The sequence below is a fragment of the Taudactylus pleione genome, unplaced genomic scaffold (genome assembly GCF_031769625.1).
Source record: "Taudactylus pleione unplaced genomic scaffold, aTauple2 ptg000116l, whole genome shotgun sequence".
NCBI lineage: Eukaryota > Metazoa > Chordata > Amphibia > Anura > Myobatrachidae > Taudactylus > Taudactylus pleione.
The window spans coordinates 18,335,934-18,358,384 of record NW_028284518.1 but is presented as its reverse complement, the minus strand read 5'-3'; the positions used below and the strand labels follow the sequence as shown (position 1 = coordinate 18,358,384).

Genomic DNA, 22,451 nt, shown 5'->3' with positions numbered 1-22,451 from the left:
TACTGCTGAATTTGACTAAGCCTAGGTCTACTCTTTCGGATATTGAACTTTTGCGTAAAGATATTAATTTAGCCATTGCCTGTCATTACCTTGGCCATATGGGTACTGAATCCAGAACTGTTCAGACTTGGAGTTAGCACTTTTCTAATTGCACCTGCTAAAAAGTTGTGTATCTTGTTATAGATATACACGTGCTACTCATTACATTTACATAATTTCCAGTCTAGAAAAAAAAAAGATGCACCTGCATCTATTTTTGCTTACTCCCCGATGCCATATCTTCTGAAGTTCCTAGTACTGGGTATTTCCTGAACTCTCTGGATAGCAACTAACCCTGATAACATGACAATAGTACAGTACTAAAAAGAAACCTGAATTTGCATTGAAACAATAACATTGTGATAAATATAAATGTATTTTTATTTATGCAACCACATACATAAAAGAAAAAAAGTATTCTTGCATCTATCATATGCCAAGTTCAAGATTTTTCCTAAAGCCTTTTAATCGCAGAACAAAGTTACATATATGACCAGTGACATCATAAGGAAGAATCCGGTGATGGAGAGCAGAGGCACAAAAGAGAATCTCGTGTCACTAAAACACCATAGCAGTTTAAAAATGTGTATTTTTCACCTTAAGTACTTTTTTTTTCCCCTTAACGTAGTGCAAAGTCCTTACTAGGACGGATATGTTCCTGCAAATTTGACAAATAGTTTATGGTTTATATGATACCCCAAAGCCCTGATACACGTATCTCTATATCACTCATTTGCCATATTTCACTGAGGAATAATTTGCTATTTTACATAAACATTAAGAAAATGTTTCTTTCACACCTTACAGAATAGTAGGTTACATGATGTGTCTTAAGTGTGATTTTGGTTTCATTTATTTTTATTTTATATATCTCCATGTATTTAGCACAGTATATTTTCATGAAGAGCTGCAACATCGAATAATCCAACATTTATTTAGCAAAATTATATATTCAGCAGTATTCATGAGAAAACCATTTCAGGTAGAAGAGATATTTGCTATTGTATACAGCCAATGGGGAAATGTAATGTATTCATTACCTGAGTCTATTATGGCACCATAGAAACAGCAAATCTGTCCTGGAACTCAATGGTTTAACAATCTCCCTTATTACTATACCTGAGGAAAAAATCAACTTGTATCACTGGCTTGGGGTGCAAGTAGTTCAATTTGGTAACTGTACAAATAAATGGCATCTTGAGGTAGAAACTTTAAAACTATACAATAAAAACAGAAGCACAGTAAGAGCTATAATACAGTGCTTACTTATAACAAAGCTTTCAGGGGACTTGTGTAGATATACATATAACAAAGTGCCAGGATCCCAATAAAACACAATAGTGGAATTAACCCTCTTCCCAGATCAGTCTAGATTTATATTCACAATCTAGATTGCACTTCTGCAATACACTGCTCCTCCCTGTTGTGATATAGACATCGATAAACTTTCTTAAGACCTGTTAAATTATACTGAATCTCTCACTTTCATTGGATGCCAATAACCAATGTGAACTCTGCTTATATACTTTTGATTGGTGACTTGTGTAAAGTACATTAGACAGTAGATACAGTGCTACAGTAGAAACTTATGTCTCTGTCGTGTAATTGCTGTAAGCCAAAGATGAGAGAGGGGTTAAGTGACTCCACTGTCTGCCTGAAGTCCCAGCGCTGGATTCCTCCTCTTGTTGCTTATGTTTGGCAGCAAGTTGTTTGGCTTCCTCCTCATCAAGGAAAGGACTTTCACCATAAGTCTCCTTCAGCCACTTTCTGAGCTACAGTAATAAGTCAAATAATAATAAACATTTCATTAAAACACTAGGACCATGGTGTAAATTAAAGCATACTAATCTATAGTAATTTAAATACTGTCTGGAAGCTAGGGTATTTGACATAGAAGGTTACGCAGCACTATGCAAAGTGACATAAAAGATGGCTTAGTACATAATGTGACCATGAAGCTTGCCTAATCACTACTGTATATGCTCTTTGGTCGCACACAGGCACAGTAGACTTTCACCAAAAATGGCTCTACAATTTACACCTGGGACCTAATATAGTTCTGGATATTTTGTTTTACATGAGATATAGCCCAGCAACTTACACTTCATGCCAGATATGGCTTTGCATATATTAGGCTTGGTATCAGATGTGGCTCAGCATTTTAGACTGGGATGCAGATATACAGTCAGGTGCATAAATATTGGGACATTGACAGATTTTTCATATTTTGGCCTCTATTCACAACCACAATGGCTTTGAAATGAAACAAACAAGATGTGCTTTAACTGCACACTTTCAGATTAATTTGAGGGTAATTACATCCAAATCAGGTGAACGGTGTAGGAATTACAACGGTTTATATATGTGCCTCCCACTTTTTAAGGGACCAAAAGTAATGGGACTATCAACTCAAAAGCTATTTCATGGACAGGTGTGGGCTATTTCCTCGTTATTTCATTATCAATTAAGCAGGTAAAAAGGTCTGGAGTTGATTCTAGGTGTGACATTTGCATTTGGAATCGCCTCAATATGAGATCCAAAGAGCTGTCACTATCAGTGAAGCAAGCCATCATTAGGCCGAAAAATCAAAACAAACCCATCAGAAAGATTGCAAAAACATTAGGTGTGGCCAAATCAACTGTTTGGAACATTCTTAAAAAGAAAGAACGCACCGGCGAGTTCAGCAACACCAAAAGACCCGGAAGACCACGAAAAACAACTGTGGTGGATGACAGAAGAATTATTTCCCTGGTGAAGAAAAACCCCTTCACAACAGTTGGCCAAATCAAGAACACTCTCCAGGAGGTAGGTGTATATGTGTCAAAGTCAACAATCAAGAGAAGACTTCACAAGAGTGAATATAGAGGGTTCACCACAAGATGTAAACCATTGGTGAGCCACAAAAACAGGAAGACCAGATTAGAGTTTGCCAAACAACATCTAAAAAAGCCATTACAGTTCTGGAACAACATCCTATGGACAGATGAGACAAAGATCAACTTGTACCAGAGTGATGGGAAGAGAAGAGTATGGAGAAGGAAAGGAACTGCCCATGATCCAAAACATACTACCTCATCAGTGAAGCATGGTGGTGGTAGTGTCATGGCGTGGGCATGTATGGCTGCCAATGGAACTGGTTCCCTTGTATTTATTGATGTGACTGCTGACAAAAGCAGCAGAATGAATTCTGAAGTGTTTCGGGCAATATTATATGCTCATATTCAGTCAAATGCTTCAAAACTCATTGGACGGCGCTTCACAGTGCAGAAGGACAATGACCCGAAGCATACTGCAAAAACAGGAGATATGGTAAGAACTTACCTTTGTTATCTCTGTTTCTACTAAGTCCATAGGGTCCACAGGGTTGACCTTGGGGTATAGGTTGGGAACCAAATCCGGGCACCACGCAGTTAAAGCTTTTAGCTCCCAGGATGCACTTGGGTCCACTCTCCCTATAACCCCACCCACAAGCCAGAGGCTCCTCAGTTTGTAAGTAGCCAAAGGCCGGAGGAGGAGAGAAAAAGAGAGAAGGAAGACTGGAACACACAAGAAACCATACTCACAGAAATGGGAGATGGAAAACCGGTGACCAGCCACACAGCCCATATGAAGCCAGGTGCATCAGGGCGGGCGCCCTGTGGACCCTATGGACTTCGTAGAAACAGAGATAACAAAGGTAAGTTATTACCATATCTCCTGTTTTCTACTTCAGGGTCCATAGGGGGTCCACAGGGTTGACCTTGGGGATGTCCCAAAGCAGTTCAACCAAGGGTGGGGACGCTCCTGTGCTGAGAGGAGAATCCGCCGCCAAAAAGGAAGCATCCTGCGAGGCAAAGGAAACCAATGCCTAGAACCTTAAAAAGGTGCGGACAGAAGACCACGTTTTCACCTAGTAAGGCAAAACAGCCAAGGCGCCACAGCAAGCCACTCACGAGGGTTACATGGCCCGAGAAAAAACAAGCATCAACAACAGAAAGGCCTACCCATGGGTAGGCCCCTGAAGAAGACATACGAGGCAATCCAGCCAATATTTGGCTATAGGCCTGGCCATCCTTTCCTGTTAAAACCAGAAATCTCAGACCACCAATAAGGAGTCCGATTTCCGTAAGGAACTTGAACGGATCACATAAATCCACAGAGGCCGGACCACAGTCAATGAGGCCACACCAGCCGAGAGGACTGGGGACTGAATGGCCGTACCATAAGTTCCAGAATAATATGGAACCTAAAAATCACTAAGAAGAAACACAGGGTGAGAGCAACTCACACCCTGACATGATGCCCTCCAGAAGAGGGAGCCACATGAGAACGCTCCCAATTCCGACACTCACCTGGTTGATATAAACACCCTGAGAGAAAGAGAGAGAGCCAAAGCAATAGACCATGTAATGGCTATCACAACCAGCGGTTCCATTGACTGTCCCCGGAGGGAACGAAGAACCACTACTAACTCCCAAGGAGTCCCTAGGGAGGACAAATGGAGGCATAATCCAGAAAACACACCAAAGGATGAACTGGATACCAGAGTGGAGCAATTCCATATCTTAATCATACTGACAGTGTAGAGATCCGCACTGTCAGGAAGGCCAGGCCGAGGGTGAAACCCAAGCCAGCCGGAAGGAATGCCAGAATATCTGGAAATTCTGGACACCGGAGGATCGTATCGACAGGTATAATACCATAAGAATTATGGCTGCCAGTTTGTGGTAGGTCCCAGCAAAAGCTGATCCATGTGCTCTAATCATTCCAACGATGACAAAGCCAGGGAAGCCGTAAGAGCACTGTAGGAACGCAGTCAAAGACAAACGACCCAGGTCCAAGGCAAACCCCAGGACCCTGAGACAACAGGTCTGGGCAGTGAAGCATCAGGAATGGAGTATCGATGGAGAGACTCCGAAAAACCAAGTACCCCTGACATCTGGGGCAATCAGGAGCCACCAGCAGGAAAGCATCTCCGTCTCGATTGAAACACTTCCCTCGAGGAAGAATGGAGACCGGAGAACACAGGTACGCAAATTGGAAGGACCACTTCACCGACAAAGTCACTGAAGGTTGCTTCAGAATCCCCAGAGTTGGACTGGAACACCATAGTGTGATAGAGTCAGAAGGCCATGAGGGTCACCTCAGGAGGGCCCCCCCCTGCTCACCAGGAGATGAAACCTCTCTTGGGGAAGAGACTAGTCCCCGGGATGCACGTCGTGACGGCTGAGGACTCCCGCTTCCCAATGGAGAGCACCTGAAATGAACACTGTGGAGATGGTTGGGAGGAGACCCTCGGACAATGTCCGAATGTATGACATACCTGACATTGCCACCCAACGAATAGTATTGCTAAAAAGGAAGCCACTGTTCTGACCCTGTCGGACTGAACTTTTCAGGGTCACCGGGAAACAAGGGCTATGCCAGAGTGAAGGCCCAAGACAGGCTAAAGTTCCAACAAGTTAATTGACAGGGTGGAATCGACAGACATCCAACTGCACTGAAATGGATGCTAACCAGACACTGTCCTTAACAAAGAATACCCTGGACGAGATGGCCATAGTCACCCGAAAAGGGACCGACTTGCCTCCCGGGAGAGCATCATCGTTTGAACAGTGATCAGACAGGAAAAACTTGTTCCATCTGGAGATAAGCCACTTATGGAAAGGCCTGGAATGGAACTAAGCCCATTCCACCCTTCCAAAGGCAGACACTGAATAGTGGACCATGCATCCCAGAGTGTAAAGACATATGTCGACTGCGCAGACATCCATGTACTCCTAATGGAAGAGTGGAGATACCGTCTTACGCCAGAAGAATTCTCAGATTCTGAGAATCCAGCAGGCTCCTAGGTGAAGAATACCTAGAGAGGGATGCAGGGAGGACTTTTTCCCCATTGTTTAAACGTCTGCACCCTGCAGAAGCCACAGTCAACCTGATCCAGCTGTAAAATACCCCGGTGATCCTGCTAAGAGCAGGAGGCCATCCAGGTACAGGAGCATTGGGATATACTGAGCAGAAGAACTGTCAGAAAATCCAAAACGCTGGTAAACCCCTGTGGGGCTGAGAACAGTCCCAACAGGCAGAGCCCGAAAAATTGTAAGTGCTGTGATACAGCAAACCTCAGTCCATGCTGAGGCAAGGTCTCTGTAAGTACCCGTAGGCACGCGTCCTGTATATCCAGTGATACCATAAAGTCCCCAGGTTCCAAACATAGTATGATGGAGCATAGGGATTGCCTCCTGAGCCCAGGTAGCTTTAGGAACTGGTTCAGGGAATTGAGACAGAGAATAGGCCAAAGAGGACCATTCAGCCACCGCACCAGAAAGAAAGCAGAACAACCAGTTCCTCGCTGAGAAAGTGGGGATGGCCCAATTAGCTCCGCTTACCGCAACAACTGTATAGCTTTCTGGATTTGTAAGGCCCTGTTCGGGTCCGAATAAGGGCCTACGTACCATCACATGGAAATAGGCCGCCTGAGCAAAGAGAGGGCGTACCCTCCTACCCACGTAGCCGCGGCAACTTACACTAGTACCGGGCGAACTGAGAAAATCGCCATCTCCCAGTGGTAGGCCTGTCTCGTCAGGTTCAGAAGCAGGATCGGCTGGCAGTCCAGGCCTGCTCGGTACTGGATATGTCGGCCCTTGTAAAGGCCGACAGTCTATGAAAAAAACAGACCTTTAGGCTGACCCAGAGGACAAAAAGACTTAATAGACTTAGTCTGAGGCCCTGTAGTGGCATAGCTGAAGGCGGTAAATTTGTACTGCCACTGTCAAGGTCAGGACCCAACAAGATCTACTCTATAGATGGTATCTGCACCTCTGCATTCCCAGAGCGCAGCCATAGGGTATTACGGAGGATACAGTCGCAGCCGGAACTCTGAAAGTTAGGAGACTGGTATCCAATATAGGCATGTCCACCTATGACAACTGCAAATATTACGTGAGCGACCAAATACATTTGAACCCCAGACGTGTTGGAGGGGAAAAAACATTACTAATGCATCAGCTCAGTATGCAATAGTATTAACCAACCATGCTATAGCCATGGTAGGATGGGTAACAACCCCTGAAAGCGAGTATACTGATTTCAGGCAGAGTTACCACCTACGGATCGGAAGAATCCGACCACGAAGGAATGGGATGCGTAGTAACGTCTGTAATCAGACGAGCAACACGCCCATCCACCCCAGGAGGGGCTCGTGATGACCCCCAGGGAATTTGGGACAGGAGGCCAAACACTGTTGTAATACCTCGTATCTGGCAACAGCCAGAGTCCTGCCATGCGATCCACCCGCTAGTCAGCAACAGGGAACCAGAAGGCACGTAACACTGAGGGTGTATGATACAGGTGCAGGTCAACATTCACTCTAACCAATGGACCTGCTACCAGCCCGAAAGCAGGGATAATAATACCTGAAATAGGCTCCCCCCGTGTAAGAGGGAAAGAGCCCAAAACAGTATCCAGTTCACAGCAGAGCCAACTGGGAAGTAACCACAGGGCGTCAACCACGCCAATTTGCGTTTCGTAGAAAACGACATCCACCCAGGGTGGCTGTTGTGGTAATCCCTGCAAGGGGAATGGCAGACTATTGTGGCACCAGGGAGAATTCATATACTCGAAAAACCCCTGCAGGGAGCTATAGTCTGTGTCACAGGAGAAGAGTGCAAGAAACTGCAAGATACCCTGAGATGAAAAAGGCAGTATGGTGAAGTAACCCCAAATGAGGTACAGCAATAGGGCCCGCCCGGCGTTCCGCAATTGAGAGGATCCCGAGAAAACAAACCGCCCAAGGGGGTCGTGAAAGGGGCCGGCACCCGATGACGCCACATACAGAACCCTTTAAGAGTTAAATCCTCCGCACTAACACCTGCAGCACATGGCTTGCAGGATAGTAAAAATGGGTGCAGTATAACGCTCTATCTCCTGGTCAGACATATCTGACCAAGCATTGCGATCAAGCAGCGCTATACTGGTCCTGACTGATACTAAAAATTAGCTGCAGGGACCCATTTTCAGCGTATGCAACACACAGTTCCACTCAAAATATGGCAACGTGCAGCACGCAACAGTATGTGACAAACCTCACAAATATTAACAAGTATATAAATGTGAGGTCTCAGAACCACCCTAAGTACAGCTGTATTAGGGCAGATAAGGAAAAGGGATAGATATACACTGACAGGTGAGAGAATAAAGTACAGTCAGCACTAGCATAAGTCACATACAATGCAGATATATACATGAACATGTCATATAATATACTGCACTATTACACTGCATGCAACTTACCCAGATTCAGTGTCTGGGAAGGCTACAGCGCTGTGTACACTGACCTGATGGTAAGGTACGCAGGGGGACTGGACCAACTGCCATCTCCAGAGATTTCTGCTGCACCACAGAGAAAATGGCCGCTGGAGACCTCAGAAGAAGCGTGGCCTGCGGAGGAAGCAGCTCAGCTACGCCAGACTATAGGTACTGAAAGGCGCGCTGAGCTGAGGGGAGGAGCCGCTCTAACAGGGAAGGCTGCCTCCCCTGGCCGGCTATTAACCCCCGGGACGCCGGCTCCCTGCACCGAACACTAAGTCCCTGGTGGTCTAGTGGACACACGGGGTATGGGGGGGCCCGCCGCCACTGCCGGCGCCTCCGGTCTGTCCCCAGAGACCGGAGGCACAGGACTGCATTTTAAATGCGCGGATCACAGCAAGCGGTGACCCGCGCCTTACCTGCTCCCCGTGGTTCCGGCAGCAGTCCTGGGCGCCCGCAGAGTCCGGCTAGTACAGACTCTGGGGTTCCGCTGAGATCCCCAGATCTGTACTGGCGTCTCAGCACCAGCGGGGTGACGGAGCGGCAGCTTAGACGTCCTATGGACAGTCTGACGCAGCCGCTCTGAAGAATCCAAAGTAAAAATAAAAAACTTTGTCCTTTAGAAAATATAAAGCTTAGGAGCTGCTAATCAGCTCCCCACTGCACTAAACGGTGACCCGACTCCGGCCGGGCACCAACTTAAACTGAGAAGCCTCTGGCTTGGGGGTGGGGTTATAGGGAGAGTGGACCCAAGTGCATCCTGGGAGCTAAAAGCTTTAACTGTGTGGTGCCCGGATTTGGTTCCCAACCTATACCCCAAGGTCAACCCTGTGGACCCCCTATGGACCCTGAAGTAGAAAGAGTTTTTTTTAAGGCTAAAATGTGGAATGTTATGCAATGGCCAAGTCAATCCCCTGACCTGAATCCGATTGAGCATGCATTTCACTTGATGAAGACAAAACTGAAGGGAAAATGCCCCAAGAACAAGCAGGAACTGAAGACATTTGCAGTAGAGGCCTGGCAGAGCATCACCAGGGATGAAACCCAGCGTCTGGTGATGTCTATGCGTTCCAGAATTCAGGCTGTAATTGCCTGCAAAGGATTTGCAACAAAGTATTAAAAAGTGAAAGTTAGTGGGAGGCAAATATACAAACCGTTGTAATTTCTACACCGTTCACCTGATTTGGATGTAATTACATTTAGCATTTTATGTGTTACCACTCATTTGCGCGGTATCACTTAAAAGACCTGTCCCAGCCGCAGATAGTACTACGCCTGTGGACGGTGAGACCCCACTAAAATCACTCTATTTTGGCAAAGGGCGTACAGGCCAGTGTAATTTTAACCCCTTCACTGCTGATGCTGAGGGTTTTCTCACCCTTATGTTAAGGTCATTTTTTCACATTTGCGCTCGTTAATGTACAACACTAATTATGTTTTTTATGTGTTACCCACACACCTTTGTATTTCTTGTTTATTGAAATTTATAGAAGTGCAAACATGATTTTTTTACATTTTATAAACACTGCAAAGATATACTTTGTGGTTCTTCTTTCAACAATAATCCACCTTTTCAAAGTAGTGAAAAGCAGGATTTATGTGTAGATTTTGATAACAATATCTGCACTGGAAATGAAAATGCATGTTTTTTAAATTTGCTGTCTTGATTTAAGTGCTTACTATTTATAAGAAGAATACGGTAGCCCAAAAAGGACTACCACCATTTTATATGCTAGACAACCTTCCGCAATGAGGGATGATCTCTTTTTTTTAATTTGACACAAGAAGGGGGAGATATGGGCGTTAAATCCCCCATCTGTGGAAAACTGGATTTTTTTTGTATGTACTGTTTCAGTTATTGTCTGGTGATCATTGTTGAAAGAGGCTCCACTCTTTCAAGAGAGGGTGCCCCCATGTGTGTGCAAGCAAGTATGGGAGATAAAGGGAGAAACATGCCCTTCCATCTATGGAAAACTATATTTGAAAGAGGGGATTCCCCTTGGTCATGTGGGTAAACCAAAATTTACAGATGTAATTAATGTGTGATAAGGCACGTAGTACCATCCCTCCCAAATACGGAAAACATTTTCCGTAGCGCAAAAAAATACTGACTTATGAACACCAGACAATAGCTACTAGTGGGCCACATAATTTTATGGGACTCCCCACCTTGAAATATGGGTGCCCATTAGGTTGCAGATGTCATTATGGGTGTGATAGAGCACAGTGATCAACAGGCAATACTGGGTCCCAACATGTGAAAGAGGAGATCTCCCTATTTCTAAAATGGGTGCCCTTTTATTTGTAGCCAGGTTGGGGGAGATCTTCCCCATGTCTGGACTACATTCTTCTGTAGTGCTGGTGGTTAATGTCTGGGTATCAGTGATATCACCAAACATTAGCTTTTATGTGGCATATTGTTTGAAAGAGGGGTCTCCCATCTTTCTATGTGGTGGGGTTTTGAAGTTTGTGGAACAAGTCCCTACCCACAGCATTTTCAGTGTTTTGTTTTTTTTCAAAAGTAATGTGCATGCCAGCATCACTTCCCAATCTGACCAGGGGGCTGCTGGGGTCCCCACCAGTCGTTAGGTGGGAGAACAAGTAAGTTTGTTTTTATTACGTATATTTGTTTTGCCCCTACTGATTATTCAGAGCAACAGGGGCCTATTTACCAACAAGTTTTATCATATGCTACGAGTAATAAAACTCATTGTGTATGAAAAATGGTGCTCCAGCCAATCAGCTCCAGTCATTTTTCAAACAATTGCGTATGATAAAGTTCGTTCATAAATAGGCCCCAAAGTAGTATTTATTTAAAAAAATGTTAAAGAAAGAGTAGTTTGAGGAGTGACAATTGGAGCCCTTGGGAGAGTAGAGCTGAGGACGTCCTTGAGTAGCTGAAGATGATCAGAGAGAGAGAGGGGCACACAGCTGTCACACTGGGAGATAGCTTTGGTAGTCTGAGAAACATTCTTAGAGAGACCAAGATAGGCAGCAGACAGACTAAGACATACTGAGAAAAGACAATAGCCACTTCCTTATAGAGATCCTGGGAAAGGCAGCAGATGGAAACAGTGAGGCCAAGTGCAAGAGATTATGCTACAGGCTAAAGGATTCAGACAGCAGACTTAGAGGGGCGTCTTTACAATATAGCGAGCAAATTTTTCATTCGCAGGCTCAGACATAGAGACGTCAACAAATCGCAAAGAGCGAGCGCTCAATTTAAATAGCCGGACCCTTTTTTGGAACGAGTGTCCGCAAATAGCGTCCGGCTCTGAATCAGGCCCTATTGTGCTTGATTCTGGCTATGTTCCTCAGATGAAAGAATGAGGATTTGATTGTGGCTGATACCTGATGTTTAAGTGTCAAACCATTATCCAGGACAACACCAAGATTCCGCACATGTTTAGTGTTTTGTAATTCTGAACCCCCCAATCGTAAGTTCTGTTGGTTGGCTATGCTGTAGCCCTGTCCTGTGACCTATCATAAGGACTTCTGTTTTATCAACACAAATTCAGCAAAAATACATTCAGCAGGGCTATTCGGGGGTATCCATAGTGAACCCCCATGTCACAGCATCTTTAGGGGGGTATAAGGCTGTTTACCCTAAAAATGACAGCACTTTTCACTCACTTCATTTTCGCCGGGACCCGTTTTCGGCGATTTGGAATTAAATACTGGGATACGCGGGGACGAGCGCGATACTTTTTCGCGCCCAAAACCTCTGATGGCGGCAAAAAGTCCGGCAACTGACTTTTCGCATTTAATTGAATATGGCCATTAATCGGAGTTAGATCCTAAATGAGAGAAAGAAGCAGACAAACAAGCTGCAGGGAGGTGATAAGCTGAAGAAGTTTGGAGACCCCCAGATTTTCCTGCTGAGGCTGGAAGCAGAGGGGTAGTGGTCACTGCGATACGCTGCAACAGTACTCAGTACTGTGCAGGTCTTTAAGCTTATGCTAGCCAACGCTCTCCGGCGCACTATCCAGCCACAAAAGTACTCTTTAATATGGTGATATTATTTTTTGATAAGTATTACTAATTTACATTTATTGTGTAAGATTTTATTTCAATTTAATCAACGATGTATTCAGTATAGTGTGAGCTGTAGTCCTTGTAGAGTTTTGAGCGAGCTTGCAATTCAGTATAGTGAATGCTGTAGGCCGCTATTGCATAAAGAAAAATACAGAGCAATTTAGTGCAGAATATCTAATATTTGTGTGCATTACCTTTTTATAGATATTGTTAAATTGTATATTGTGCATATCTGAGAAACTTAACCTTGTTGAACTAGTGTTACTTACTGAAATGCTATACAAATGTATAACGAGAAGACTATATTGTAAGAGTAGGATATAACTTTATTTATATTGTGATTATTTTAGGATTTATACCAGATCGTTAAACAAACCTTTTTAATCTTTTGCATGATATCGGTGTTCCTAGTAAGAGTATGCGTTCAGCATCCCAGTGGTCGGGATGCAGACACTTACATTACCGGCACCAGAATACCGACGCCGGTCAGAATCCCGGTGCCGGCATCTCGACCGCCGGGATGCCAAAGGTAAGTAACGGGGTTGGGGGGAGGGTTAGGTTTAGGTTGCGGGGAGTGGGAGGTTAGGGTTAGGCACCAAGAGTTAGGGTTTGAGTAGGGAGAGGGGAAGGGTTAGCATACCAACCAAAAAGTCTTGGTATGTTAACCCTGTCGGAATCCCGGCATCGGAATCTGACCACCAGGATCCCGAATGTCGGTATTTCATACCAGATTCCCTATTAAGTATTATTTAACCTGTGGAAAACCTTGCTTCTTTGCTGTGATGGGATACAGCAGGACAGTATTTCCAGAAGAGGTTCACTGCACACCATGATAACTCCAGTCTAAATGCATTGCACTCACTTCACTCCACAAGCCACCGGGTTATCAGCAACTTTTTGAGCTTGCTGCTTGATTTTGTACCAAGGCCTGCCCATATGAGGTACTGAACAGGACCTGAAGGCAAGATGGTTACCCTGCCTCACCATCAATGGCCTGGTACACTGCAGACAAGAATTCAGTTGCTGATATCTAATGTTCTTCTTGGTGCCTCCACAGTAACTTATGGTTATGGTCTTCACCTATAGTATTCCTATATTATTAGAGTCACACCGCTAAATTCTAAATTGCAGACAATAAGACAGCACACTTTGTATGAAGATTTTATTAACAGAGTTCAGATCCTCTATTCTCAAACTTTGAACATATGTATTCTACTTATATTATTGGAACTGGTATAATAACAGAACGTTCAAACGCATATCCATCAGACATATAGTAAGGTGCCTATTATAAAGACCTCATCTTATATATAAAATTCATTGGTCCGTTTGTTTGTCTGTCTGTCTGGTTATGCAATCGGACACCTCTGAACTGATTGGGATGAAACCAACGCGAGGTGGTCCAGTTAAATCCTGGCCAGGTTTTAGGGGGGTTAGGGTCCTGGTTGAACCTCCCGTTGGTGTATGTTGGGCAGAACTTTGACCCGGGGAACCTGTTCTGAGCCTTCCACTGGATGGATTTGGACAAAAACTTCTCAGTGTGGTAACACTGGATCCCAGAAGATATACTAGGGGGTTGATGTCCCGGTCGGAACTCTCGGTGTACGTTGGGCAGAACTTTGACCCGGGGAGCCTGTTCTGGGCCTTCCACTGTATGGATTTTGATGAAAACTTCACAGAGGGGTGACAATTGGTCGGGTGTGGTATAAGAGATAGACAGTAATTAGGTAGACACCAGATGTTAGACTGACAAAAGGTCGACAGGTACAAAAGGTCGACATGAAAATGGTCGGCACATTATTTTTTTTTAGCCCTAATCTTCACCCTAACCCTCCCTCCTGGTGCCTAACCGTCGGGGTAGGTGCCTGACCCTAACCGTCCCTTCTAGTGCCTAACCCTAACCCTCCCTCCTGGTGCCTAACCCTCCAGTAAGTGCCTAACCCTAAAAAAAATAAAAATCATGCGTCGACCATTTTCGTGTCGACCCTTTGACCGCATTGATCTTCTTACATGTCAACCCTTTGACTGTCTAACATCTGGTGTCGATCTAGACACTGTCAATCTAATTACTGTCTATCTACAGTCCGGAACCCCAATTGGTCTGGGATGCCTAATGGAGTGGTCGGGGTCCCGAATGGACCTCACAGCTGAGTGCGCCAGACAGAACTTTCCTCATGGGAATATTTACACTGGGCAATGCCGGGTAGTTCAGCTAGTGTGTGTGTTATATATATATATATATATATATATATATTAAATTAAATGTCCTGACTGACTCATCAATGCCCAGCCCATAAACCTTGACTTGGAAACATGAAAATCGGAGAGTATATTCCTTCCATGACGTAGGTGCCCACTAAGAAAGGATTTTTCTACATTTGACTCCTAAGGGGGTGAGAAGGGCTAAAATATTTCTTCCCCTGTGCAATGTCCTGCCTGACTGACTCATGGTGGCTGCAGCACTGTCACCCCAAGTGCTGCCAAACATCACTGGCAGTTGGTGTGGCTCCCCTATTTGAATAGTGTGGGAAGGAAATGTTTTCCTACAGAGGTGAGAGAGGAAAATGTGTTACTATAGAGGTGAGGGAAGGGAATGTGTTACTACATAGGTATGGAATGTGTTACTACACAGGTGAGGGAGGGGAATGTCAAATCTGTTACTATGGAGTGAGGGAGAGGAATGTTTTACTACAGGGGTTAGCGGGGGTAATATGTTATAGGTGAGGGAGGGGAATAAGCTACTACAGGTGTGAATGATGGTAGTGTGTTACTACAGGTGTGAGGGACAAATTGTATTTCTACACAGGTGAGGGAGGGAAATGTCTAATGTGTTACAAGATGGGCGAGGGAGGAAAATGTGGTGTTACGACAGGTGAGCGAGGATAATGTGTTACTACAGTGGTGAGGGAGTGGAATGTGTTAGTACACAGGTGAGGGAGGGTAATGTATTACTATAGCAGTGATGTACTACTATAGAGGTTAAGGATTAATGTGTTACTGGTGTGGTGAGATGGAAATGGAAACCGTAAATATCCAAAGGTCTACCCGGGTGTGAAACCAGGTACATCAGCTAGTTTGCCTATATGTGAATATTACTAATATATCCGAAACCCCCTGTACTCCAGTAACTCAACCTCCCCCTTCCCCAAATGTTACTTTATCCTATTTATATGAACACCTATCACCTATCCTCACGTCTCCCTTCTAGTCCTCAACCATTTCCCTATTCACTCCTCAATCCCTAGACATACACTAACCATTAGCTTATTAGATAGAAAATACACAAGGAGAATATTAGTAGAAGTTAAAGGTATTATACTTTGTAATCGGTCTAAATATCCGCAACGGAATCCCAACAGCAGTCTGAATCCCGGCTCCGTCGGCATCCTGAAGGTAAATAACGGGGATTAGGGTGTGGGACTAGGCACTAGGGGGAGGGTTAGGTTTAGGGTGCGGGGAGGGGAGGATTAGGTTCAGGCACTAGGTGGGGAGGATAGAGTCCACAAGCTGAGGGTTAGGGTAGGGAGAGGGGGAGGGTTAGCATACCGACCAACAAGTGTCTGTATTCTAACCCTGTCGGGATGCCGGCTTCGGGATTCTGTACTCATTCCGTTTGAGGAACATGACAGAGTATAAGATGTTGACTTGGCCCCAAAATTCCCTAGATCTCAATCCAATCACTGGAAAAACAAGTCAGAGCTTGGCAAGTGACAGGATTTAAAGGATGTGCTGCTAACCTCTTGGTGCCAGATTCCACAGGACACTTTCAGAGGTCTTGTGAAGTTCATGCCTCGAAGGGTCAGAGCTGTTTTGGCATCACGAGGGGGACCTACACAATAGTAGGCACTTGATTTTAATATTATGGCTGATCGGTGTAAATATGGAACCATTTCAATATGCACATTGTTTATATTTTTGTCAGACGTTGGATATCTTCATGGTGTTTGAACTGGAAAAACATTAATCTTTTCACTTCTGATTTTTTTTTTTTCTAAATATTTTTAAGTAAAATGGACTGGTGAGTTGCACCCAATTTGCTGGATCCAGACTGGGCAGTTGCTGTATTTGTAGACATTTACTACATGAGACAGTATTCCCAGAATAAATGCTATTAAAATATACAATATTTTCTTCGTGAATGAGGGAAAAATTATTGTGGAAAATATCTTTCTGGAGCCCCAGGACCCAAGTCATAGTTAGCTCGCACTGTGACAAATGTGTTACCTACCCTGGAGAATTTTTTTTCCCCAAAACCATTAAATAGTTAATGGTTTTCAACTCATTGATCATTTATTTTATGCTTTGTAATAATCATATACTAACATGCCTTAGAAATGACTAAGGCCCTGGGTTAGAATGGAGGAAGATGGAAAGTCCCCATCATTTCATCAATTTCTTCAAACCCCATTGGCTGATTTGTGTGATTGGGAAACACCTTTAGAGATGACATTTCACGGTTGAAGACACTGCATGTCAGGGGTCTGCTCCATTTACATTACTGTTAACAAGCATATTGTAGGGATATTACAGTACACAAGAAATAAATGGCCTCCTATAATTTGAACTGATTTTAACCAATTTCTGGCTCCCTTCCTTGGATTACGGCTATGAATTTTGTTGCCAATGAATAAACAAATTATGGCATATGCAGTGATTCCGATTTTTTTTTTTATGCAACCTAAGCTTCCATTCTTTATTTAGTTGCAACGGTTCAATAGTAATACATTGAATTAAACTAAAGCTTTTGTAAAGGCATCCTTCCAATGTGTATAGGGGCATTCTCTGTGAATGTACAATTTATATATAACCTAGCGTGCAATGTGTTTTATATGTACTGCTTGTAGTGTATTTCAAGAACAACTGTTAGTCTTCAAAGTAATCTTCATGTCCTGCAGAAAAAGGACTGCGGAAGCTGGGTGAGATCATCGTAGCTCTGCCATCAGTGCGAGAAGCTGGCATGGGAAGTGGCTCATGGTTTACAAATTCTGACTAATGCTTTCAGTAGGGTGTTTTATTTTTTATTGACCTCTGGTATTTTTTCTGGTATCCAAGTCACATGGATGATATTTACCATGTCGACATTCATAATGTCAACATCACAATGTAAACACTAGAAAGTCAACATGGTTCAACATGTTGACAGGCACCAAGTCAACATCCTCAGAATGTCAACATGTTCACAATGTCCACGTATGAAATGTTACCATGTGAAAACTTGATACTCCCAGAATACTGATGATCAGGGTTGGGCGCCGCCAGGAGGGTCTGGGTTAGGCTGCGGATGGGGCGGGTTAGAGATAGGCACTAGAGGAAGGGTTAGAGATTAGGGCAGGTATATGAACGTTGGCACATTACATGACCGTTGAGACCCAGTATACTACACTATTGGCACTACTGCCACCAGGACCAGGTAAGTAGTGCCGGGCCACTGGGGAGGTTAGGTAGACATTCTATCATGTTGACATGTCATCCGTGTAGGCATTATGAATGTTACCATGGTCACTGCATGTACACATTTCGACCTAATGCATGTCGACATGGGAACCCGTTTCTTCATACCAAACATTTGATTTATATTAATAACCCGTCTGTAAGTTTGTGAACCTCTTTTACTTTTACAATTAATAGCTCAATTTTTACTGCATGTTCACACACTTAATCTTGGAGCCTATACTCTAGCACAGGGCCGGCCAATATGTCGATCGCGATCTACCAGTATCTCGTGGAGCTCTCGCCGGTAGATCACGACCAACTTGCTGCAGAAACTGGGAATGCTGGTCTCTGAAGCGATCAAAGACTAAAGAAGCCTCTGATCACTTCAGAGGCCAGCGTTCCCAGTGATGCAGTGTGTGGGTGAGCTCATTATGTCACCCGCGTTGTGAAGAGCTAGGGTGGTAACTAGGTGGTCATTTAAGGGGGCAGAGTTTAGGGGTCGACTATAATACAGTATGAGTGACATAATGGGGCACAGAGGCACCTATGGAACATTACCACATTGTAAAAGTATGGAATGGGGTTAGAAAAACACATCACTCTCTCCTGTAATAGTTATCAACTTTTATCATATTTTAAATCCTTGACCTGCAGACCTTTTTGATGCAGTATGTATACTATTCCCCAATGCACATTAAATCCCACAAAAAAACAGATTTCTGTACTGTAAAAATGTTCTCTATTCTAAGAAGTACAAGGAAGTAATGTAGCCAGTTTGAAATTTATTTAGTGGTGAGGGAGGGTAGGCAAATAATGTGTTTGTGACCTAGGGTGGATTTTCTGGTCTAGTGGAAATGAGTCAGCATTTAAACATAGAATTGATCAGTTAAATCATACTTTTCCCTTCACTGTAAAATAACACATCCTACCTTTTCTTATGTTAATATAATGACAAGAAAAGTATAGCGTAATGTATTGTGTCACAATCATTTTCCAAACTTGTCCAGAACTACTGACTGCCATGCAATACTAACTCAGGCCATGTTTTATGGTTACTTACGTGATGTACGTCACGTTTTCCAAAATCCTCGAGTTGTTTCTGAAAGCCCATATTTGGATTGGCACATGTTCTTGCACCTCTAACAGCAGCCAGAGCATCTTCCCATCCCAAATCTGTGATTGTCATGACATACGCGACTACCAAAGTCACACTTCTGGAAACACCTGCCAAACTTAAAGATCACAGAATGAGTTTCAAAATCCGGGAGTGAGCATTTAGATTAAAATGTAAATAGGGCTATGGGGGAGAGGGGGTGCATAACTGTTTTTGTCTGGGTAGTCTGCTTCTCATAGCCTTAGGAGCATAATTGACTGCGACAGAGTGTACAGTAGCTTTGACAAAATGTGTGCATGATAGGGTGAGTTGGTCAGATAGATTGTAGGTGGGTATGGGTAGATCTGGGCAGGGATTATTTTGTGTCATTTCAAAGGCAGAATTTTGCAGTTCGGACAATAATCAGAAACATGGACTAGCATTCTTCTTTAGTTCTCATCTATATATGAAGAGCAGAAGGACAACTTTTATGAGTGACATATTTCTATGATGCAGTTGCCTGAGCAGGGCACATCCTATATCAGATCAAAGGTCTTGGTCAATTTGCAGAAAAATATTGGCATTGTAATTTGTCAAAGCTGGATAATTGGCTGAGACAAGATCAGTTTAAAATTGGATCGCAGTAACGCCATCTTGCGACTGGCCGCAAGACGCCATCTTGGAAATGAGATCGCAAGACGCCATTTTGCGAATGGCCGCCTAAACACTATTTTAGATAAACTCACACTTTAGTACATGTGGCGATATTACTATTTGCATCATGCGATTGCATCTTACACCATTTCTCATACACACATTAATATGCACAATAGCGCTGTTAACTAGTCGCATATTAACAAATGCATAAGATTCTGTATGAAAACGCCAAATATTAGCTACATGCACACGCATCTGCCCCAAGTTAACTAGCGTCTTTACATCAAACCCCACATACTCACACATTACATATTCACATACAAGATTCCATAAGCTTTAAGGTAAAAGATTCAAGTATGCACATTTATTATAATTGTTAGGAAATAAAGATTATTTCGTAACTAAGGTTTTATACGTGATAAGTAAGCCATGTTTGGTATTGTACTGATGCGTACTCTCTCAACAGTATTCCGGTAATATCGATGGAGAGATCGCAACATGCATTCTCAACTTATGGACCGCAGAGACTTCAAGCAATAAAATGTACATTATATGAACGGTTAGAATTTGCATGAGGCGGGAAACCAGAGACCACCAGTTGTTAGAGGCTGGACTGTGTATATTTGAACCAACCTGTTAAATGCCTTGTAACATATGCCCTCTCCTTTAGGACCAATGGTATTAGCAACAAACTTCTCTACTGTGTTGTTTATTTCTGGGGGGTATAAATATGTGTGCTCTGACCCTGGGTTCCTGGTCTTCGTGCTGAATGCTGATTGACGAGGGGTTTCTTGCTGATGCCTACATCTGGACCAGAGAGCGCTGCGTATGTATAACTGTACTTGGGTCTGTATAATTTCTTTGCGCTAAGATTATATGAGGATCATAGCGTGTAACTGCTGTACTTTTTACTTGAATAATACTTTGTGCTTTGGAACCACAGGTTCTAGGTCTGGTCTTTATTTACTGTATGCATGCATACGCAAAATAGCGTCATCCTTAGAGATTTATAGGAAGGATATTAGAAGGTATAGGCAGGGGTATTCATAAGGTTCAAAGGCAGTATCGTTAAATTGGTTGCTTCGTTTTGGTGTTATGTTGCAAAATGTTCACCCCTCATGCATCACCATTGTGCTCTGGAAAATGTGACAGTTGGTGAGCTCTCCCTGTGCACCTGCTGGATGACCTGGAACATGTGACCTGCTGGGTTGTCTGGAAACTGTCAGTGATTTGCAGCGACCTATATCAGCGCATCTTGCGGGGACCTCAATTACAGACTGCTGTGTTATTTCATTAATCACTTCTCCATGATTTGTTTACACCAAACATGCCTAGAGCGCACAGTTCAAAAATCAATTGATCCACCGCTTGCATACCTCCCAACATGACCCTCTCCAGGAGGGACACAATGCTCTGGTCCTGGACTTCCCTGGTAATTTATGATTGGTGGTGTAACCATTGATTATTACCATCAGTGGAGGCTCCAGTGGTGGGGCTGCAGCACAGTCCAAAATTCAAATAGGGGAGTCACACCAAGTGCCAGTGAGTCACAGCCAGTGATGTTTGGCAGTGTGTGAAATGACAGTTGGTGCGGCTCCCCTATATGAATTTTTAACTGCGCTGCAGCCCCGCCTCTTACCAAGGAAGTCCAGGACCAGAGCATTGTGTCCCTCCTGGAGAGGGTCATGTTGGAAGGTATGCTCTTGCAGTGGACATGACATATTCGCCACAATACTACTATTTGGATCCTGTGGATGTGCAATGTGTGAACTGTGGTGCTCTACACTTCTTGGTAGAAGAGATTAATGTAGACTACTGTCACAATGTGGCTGTTCCACAATATTTAACAGAACTCTTTATGACAAATACCCTCAAATTTCAGACTCATCTCCATAATATCCTCAGTAACTAATATCCTCTAAAACTAAAGTGGTTACCGCCAGGATTCCCTAGTTGTTCTTTATTTCTCATCCTATTATTCACTATGTAAGTTTACCATTAAAACATGTAATTTTGCAATTACTCCCGTATGCACATCTCGCTTTTGCAAAGTACAGTACTTTCTCCCCACCTCCAGGAAGAAAAGAGTTAATCTGATATATTATGACATTTATACCTCTGTACCTAGGTTCACTATATATAGAAAGATGTTGCAATGACAAAGTTGGCGGGAGCCCGACATGTCCACTAGAATACAACCATTTGTAGGTTGGTATTACTAAGAACTGTAGCATATGTGAATGCCAAAATCAGAGACTGCAGTAAAAAGACACCCCCATAATATAGGAGACAAACATCACAGATGTAATATATACAAATGAGAGGTCCAGGGCATTATGCCGGATAATACTGTTTGTGCACGTCTCATATCTATTTTTTATTTGTGATGCTGCATAGTATTTTGCAGTGCTGGAGAGTGGGAAAATAGAACATACATAAAAAGGGGACATACAAATATATCACTACTTTATTGCTCATATCTATCCATCTCTCTCACTTTATCAAGCTCTACCTATTAATCCCTTTCTCAAATCTTTATAAATCAAGTAAAAAGAAAATATAGCTCCAGCAAATCACCAGTAAGTAACTTTAAAGTTATTTTACTATAAGTCATTTCTTAAAGATTGGAATGGTACATACCAGTGAACGAGACAGCCTTCACCTTTCAGTCGGCATTTGTGAATAAATTCTGTACTGTCTTTAAAATGTTGTATCCTGGGAGGCAACAAAGTAGAAGTAATAGTCATATTTACAGTACAGTATAATACATATTTGCTTTCTTGTTTTGTTCTGTGAAGGCATAAGAATTATGTTAAAAATAACTGGATTTGTGCTAATTATTAAAAAGATCCCCACTAATATTAATTGTAATAAAATTACCTATTGATATGGTATATAGACAGAATTG

General features: G+C 43.3%; 1 protein-coding gene across 2 annotated transcripts in view; it reads right to left on the bottom strand.

Annotated features, from left to right (window-relative positions):
• Nucleotides 1-396: 396 nt before the first annotated feature.
• DUSP22 (dual specificity phosphatase 22) overlaps nucleotides 397-22,451 on the bottom strand; it is a 124,027-nt gene continuing 101,972 nt past the window's right edge. For both annotated transcript variants that reach the window (XM_088471720.1, XM_088471719.1), the window contains 3 exons: nucleotides 22,184-22,258; nucleotides 18,854-19,025; nucleotides 397-1,811 (listed from right to left, as the gene is read on the bottom strand). In XM_088471720.1, coding sequence (XP_088327846.1) covers nucleotides 1,626-1,811; nucleotides 18,854-19,025; nucleotides 22,184-22,258 — 433 coding nt within the window. In that variant the 3' untranslated portion in view covers nucleotides 397-1,625. The remainder of the gene's footprint in view (nucleotides 1,812-18,853; nucleotides 19,026-22,183; nucleotides 22,259-22,451) is intronic.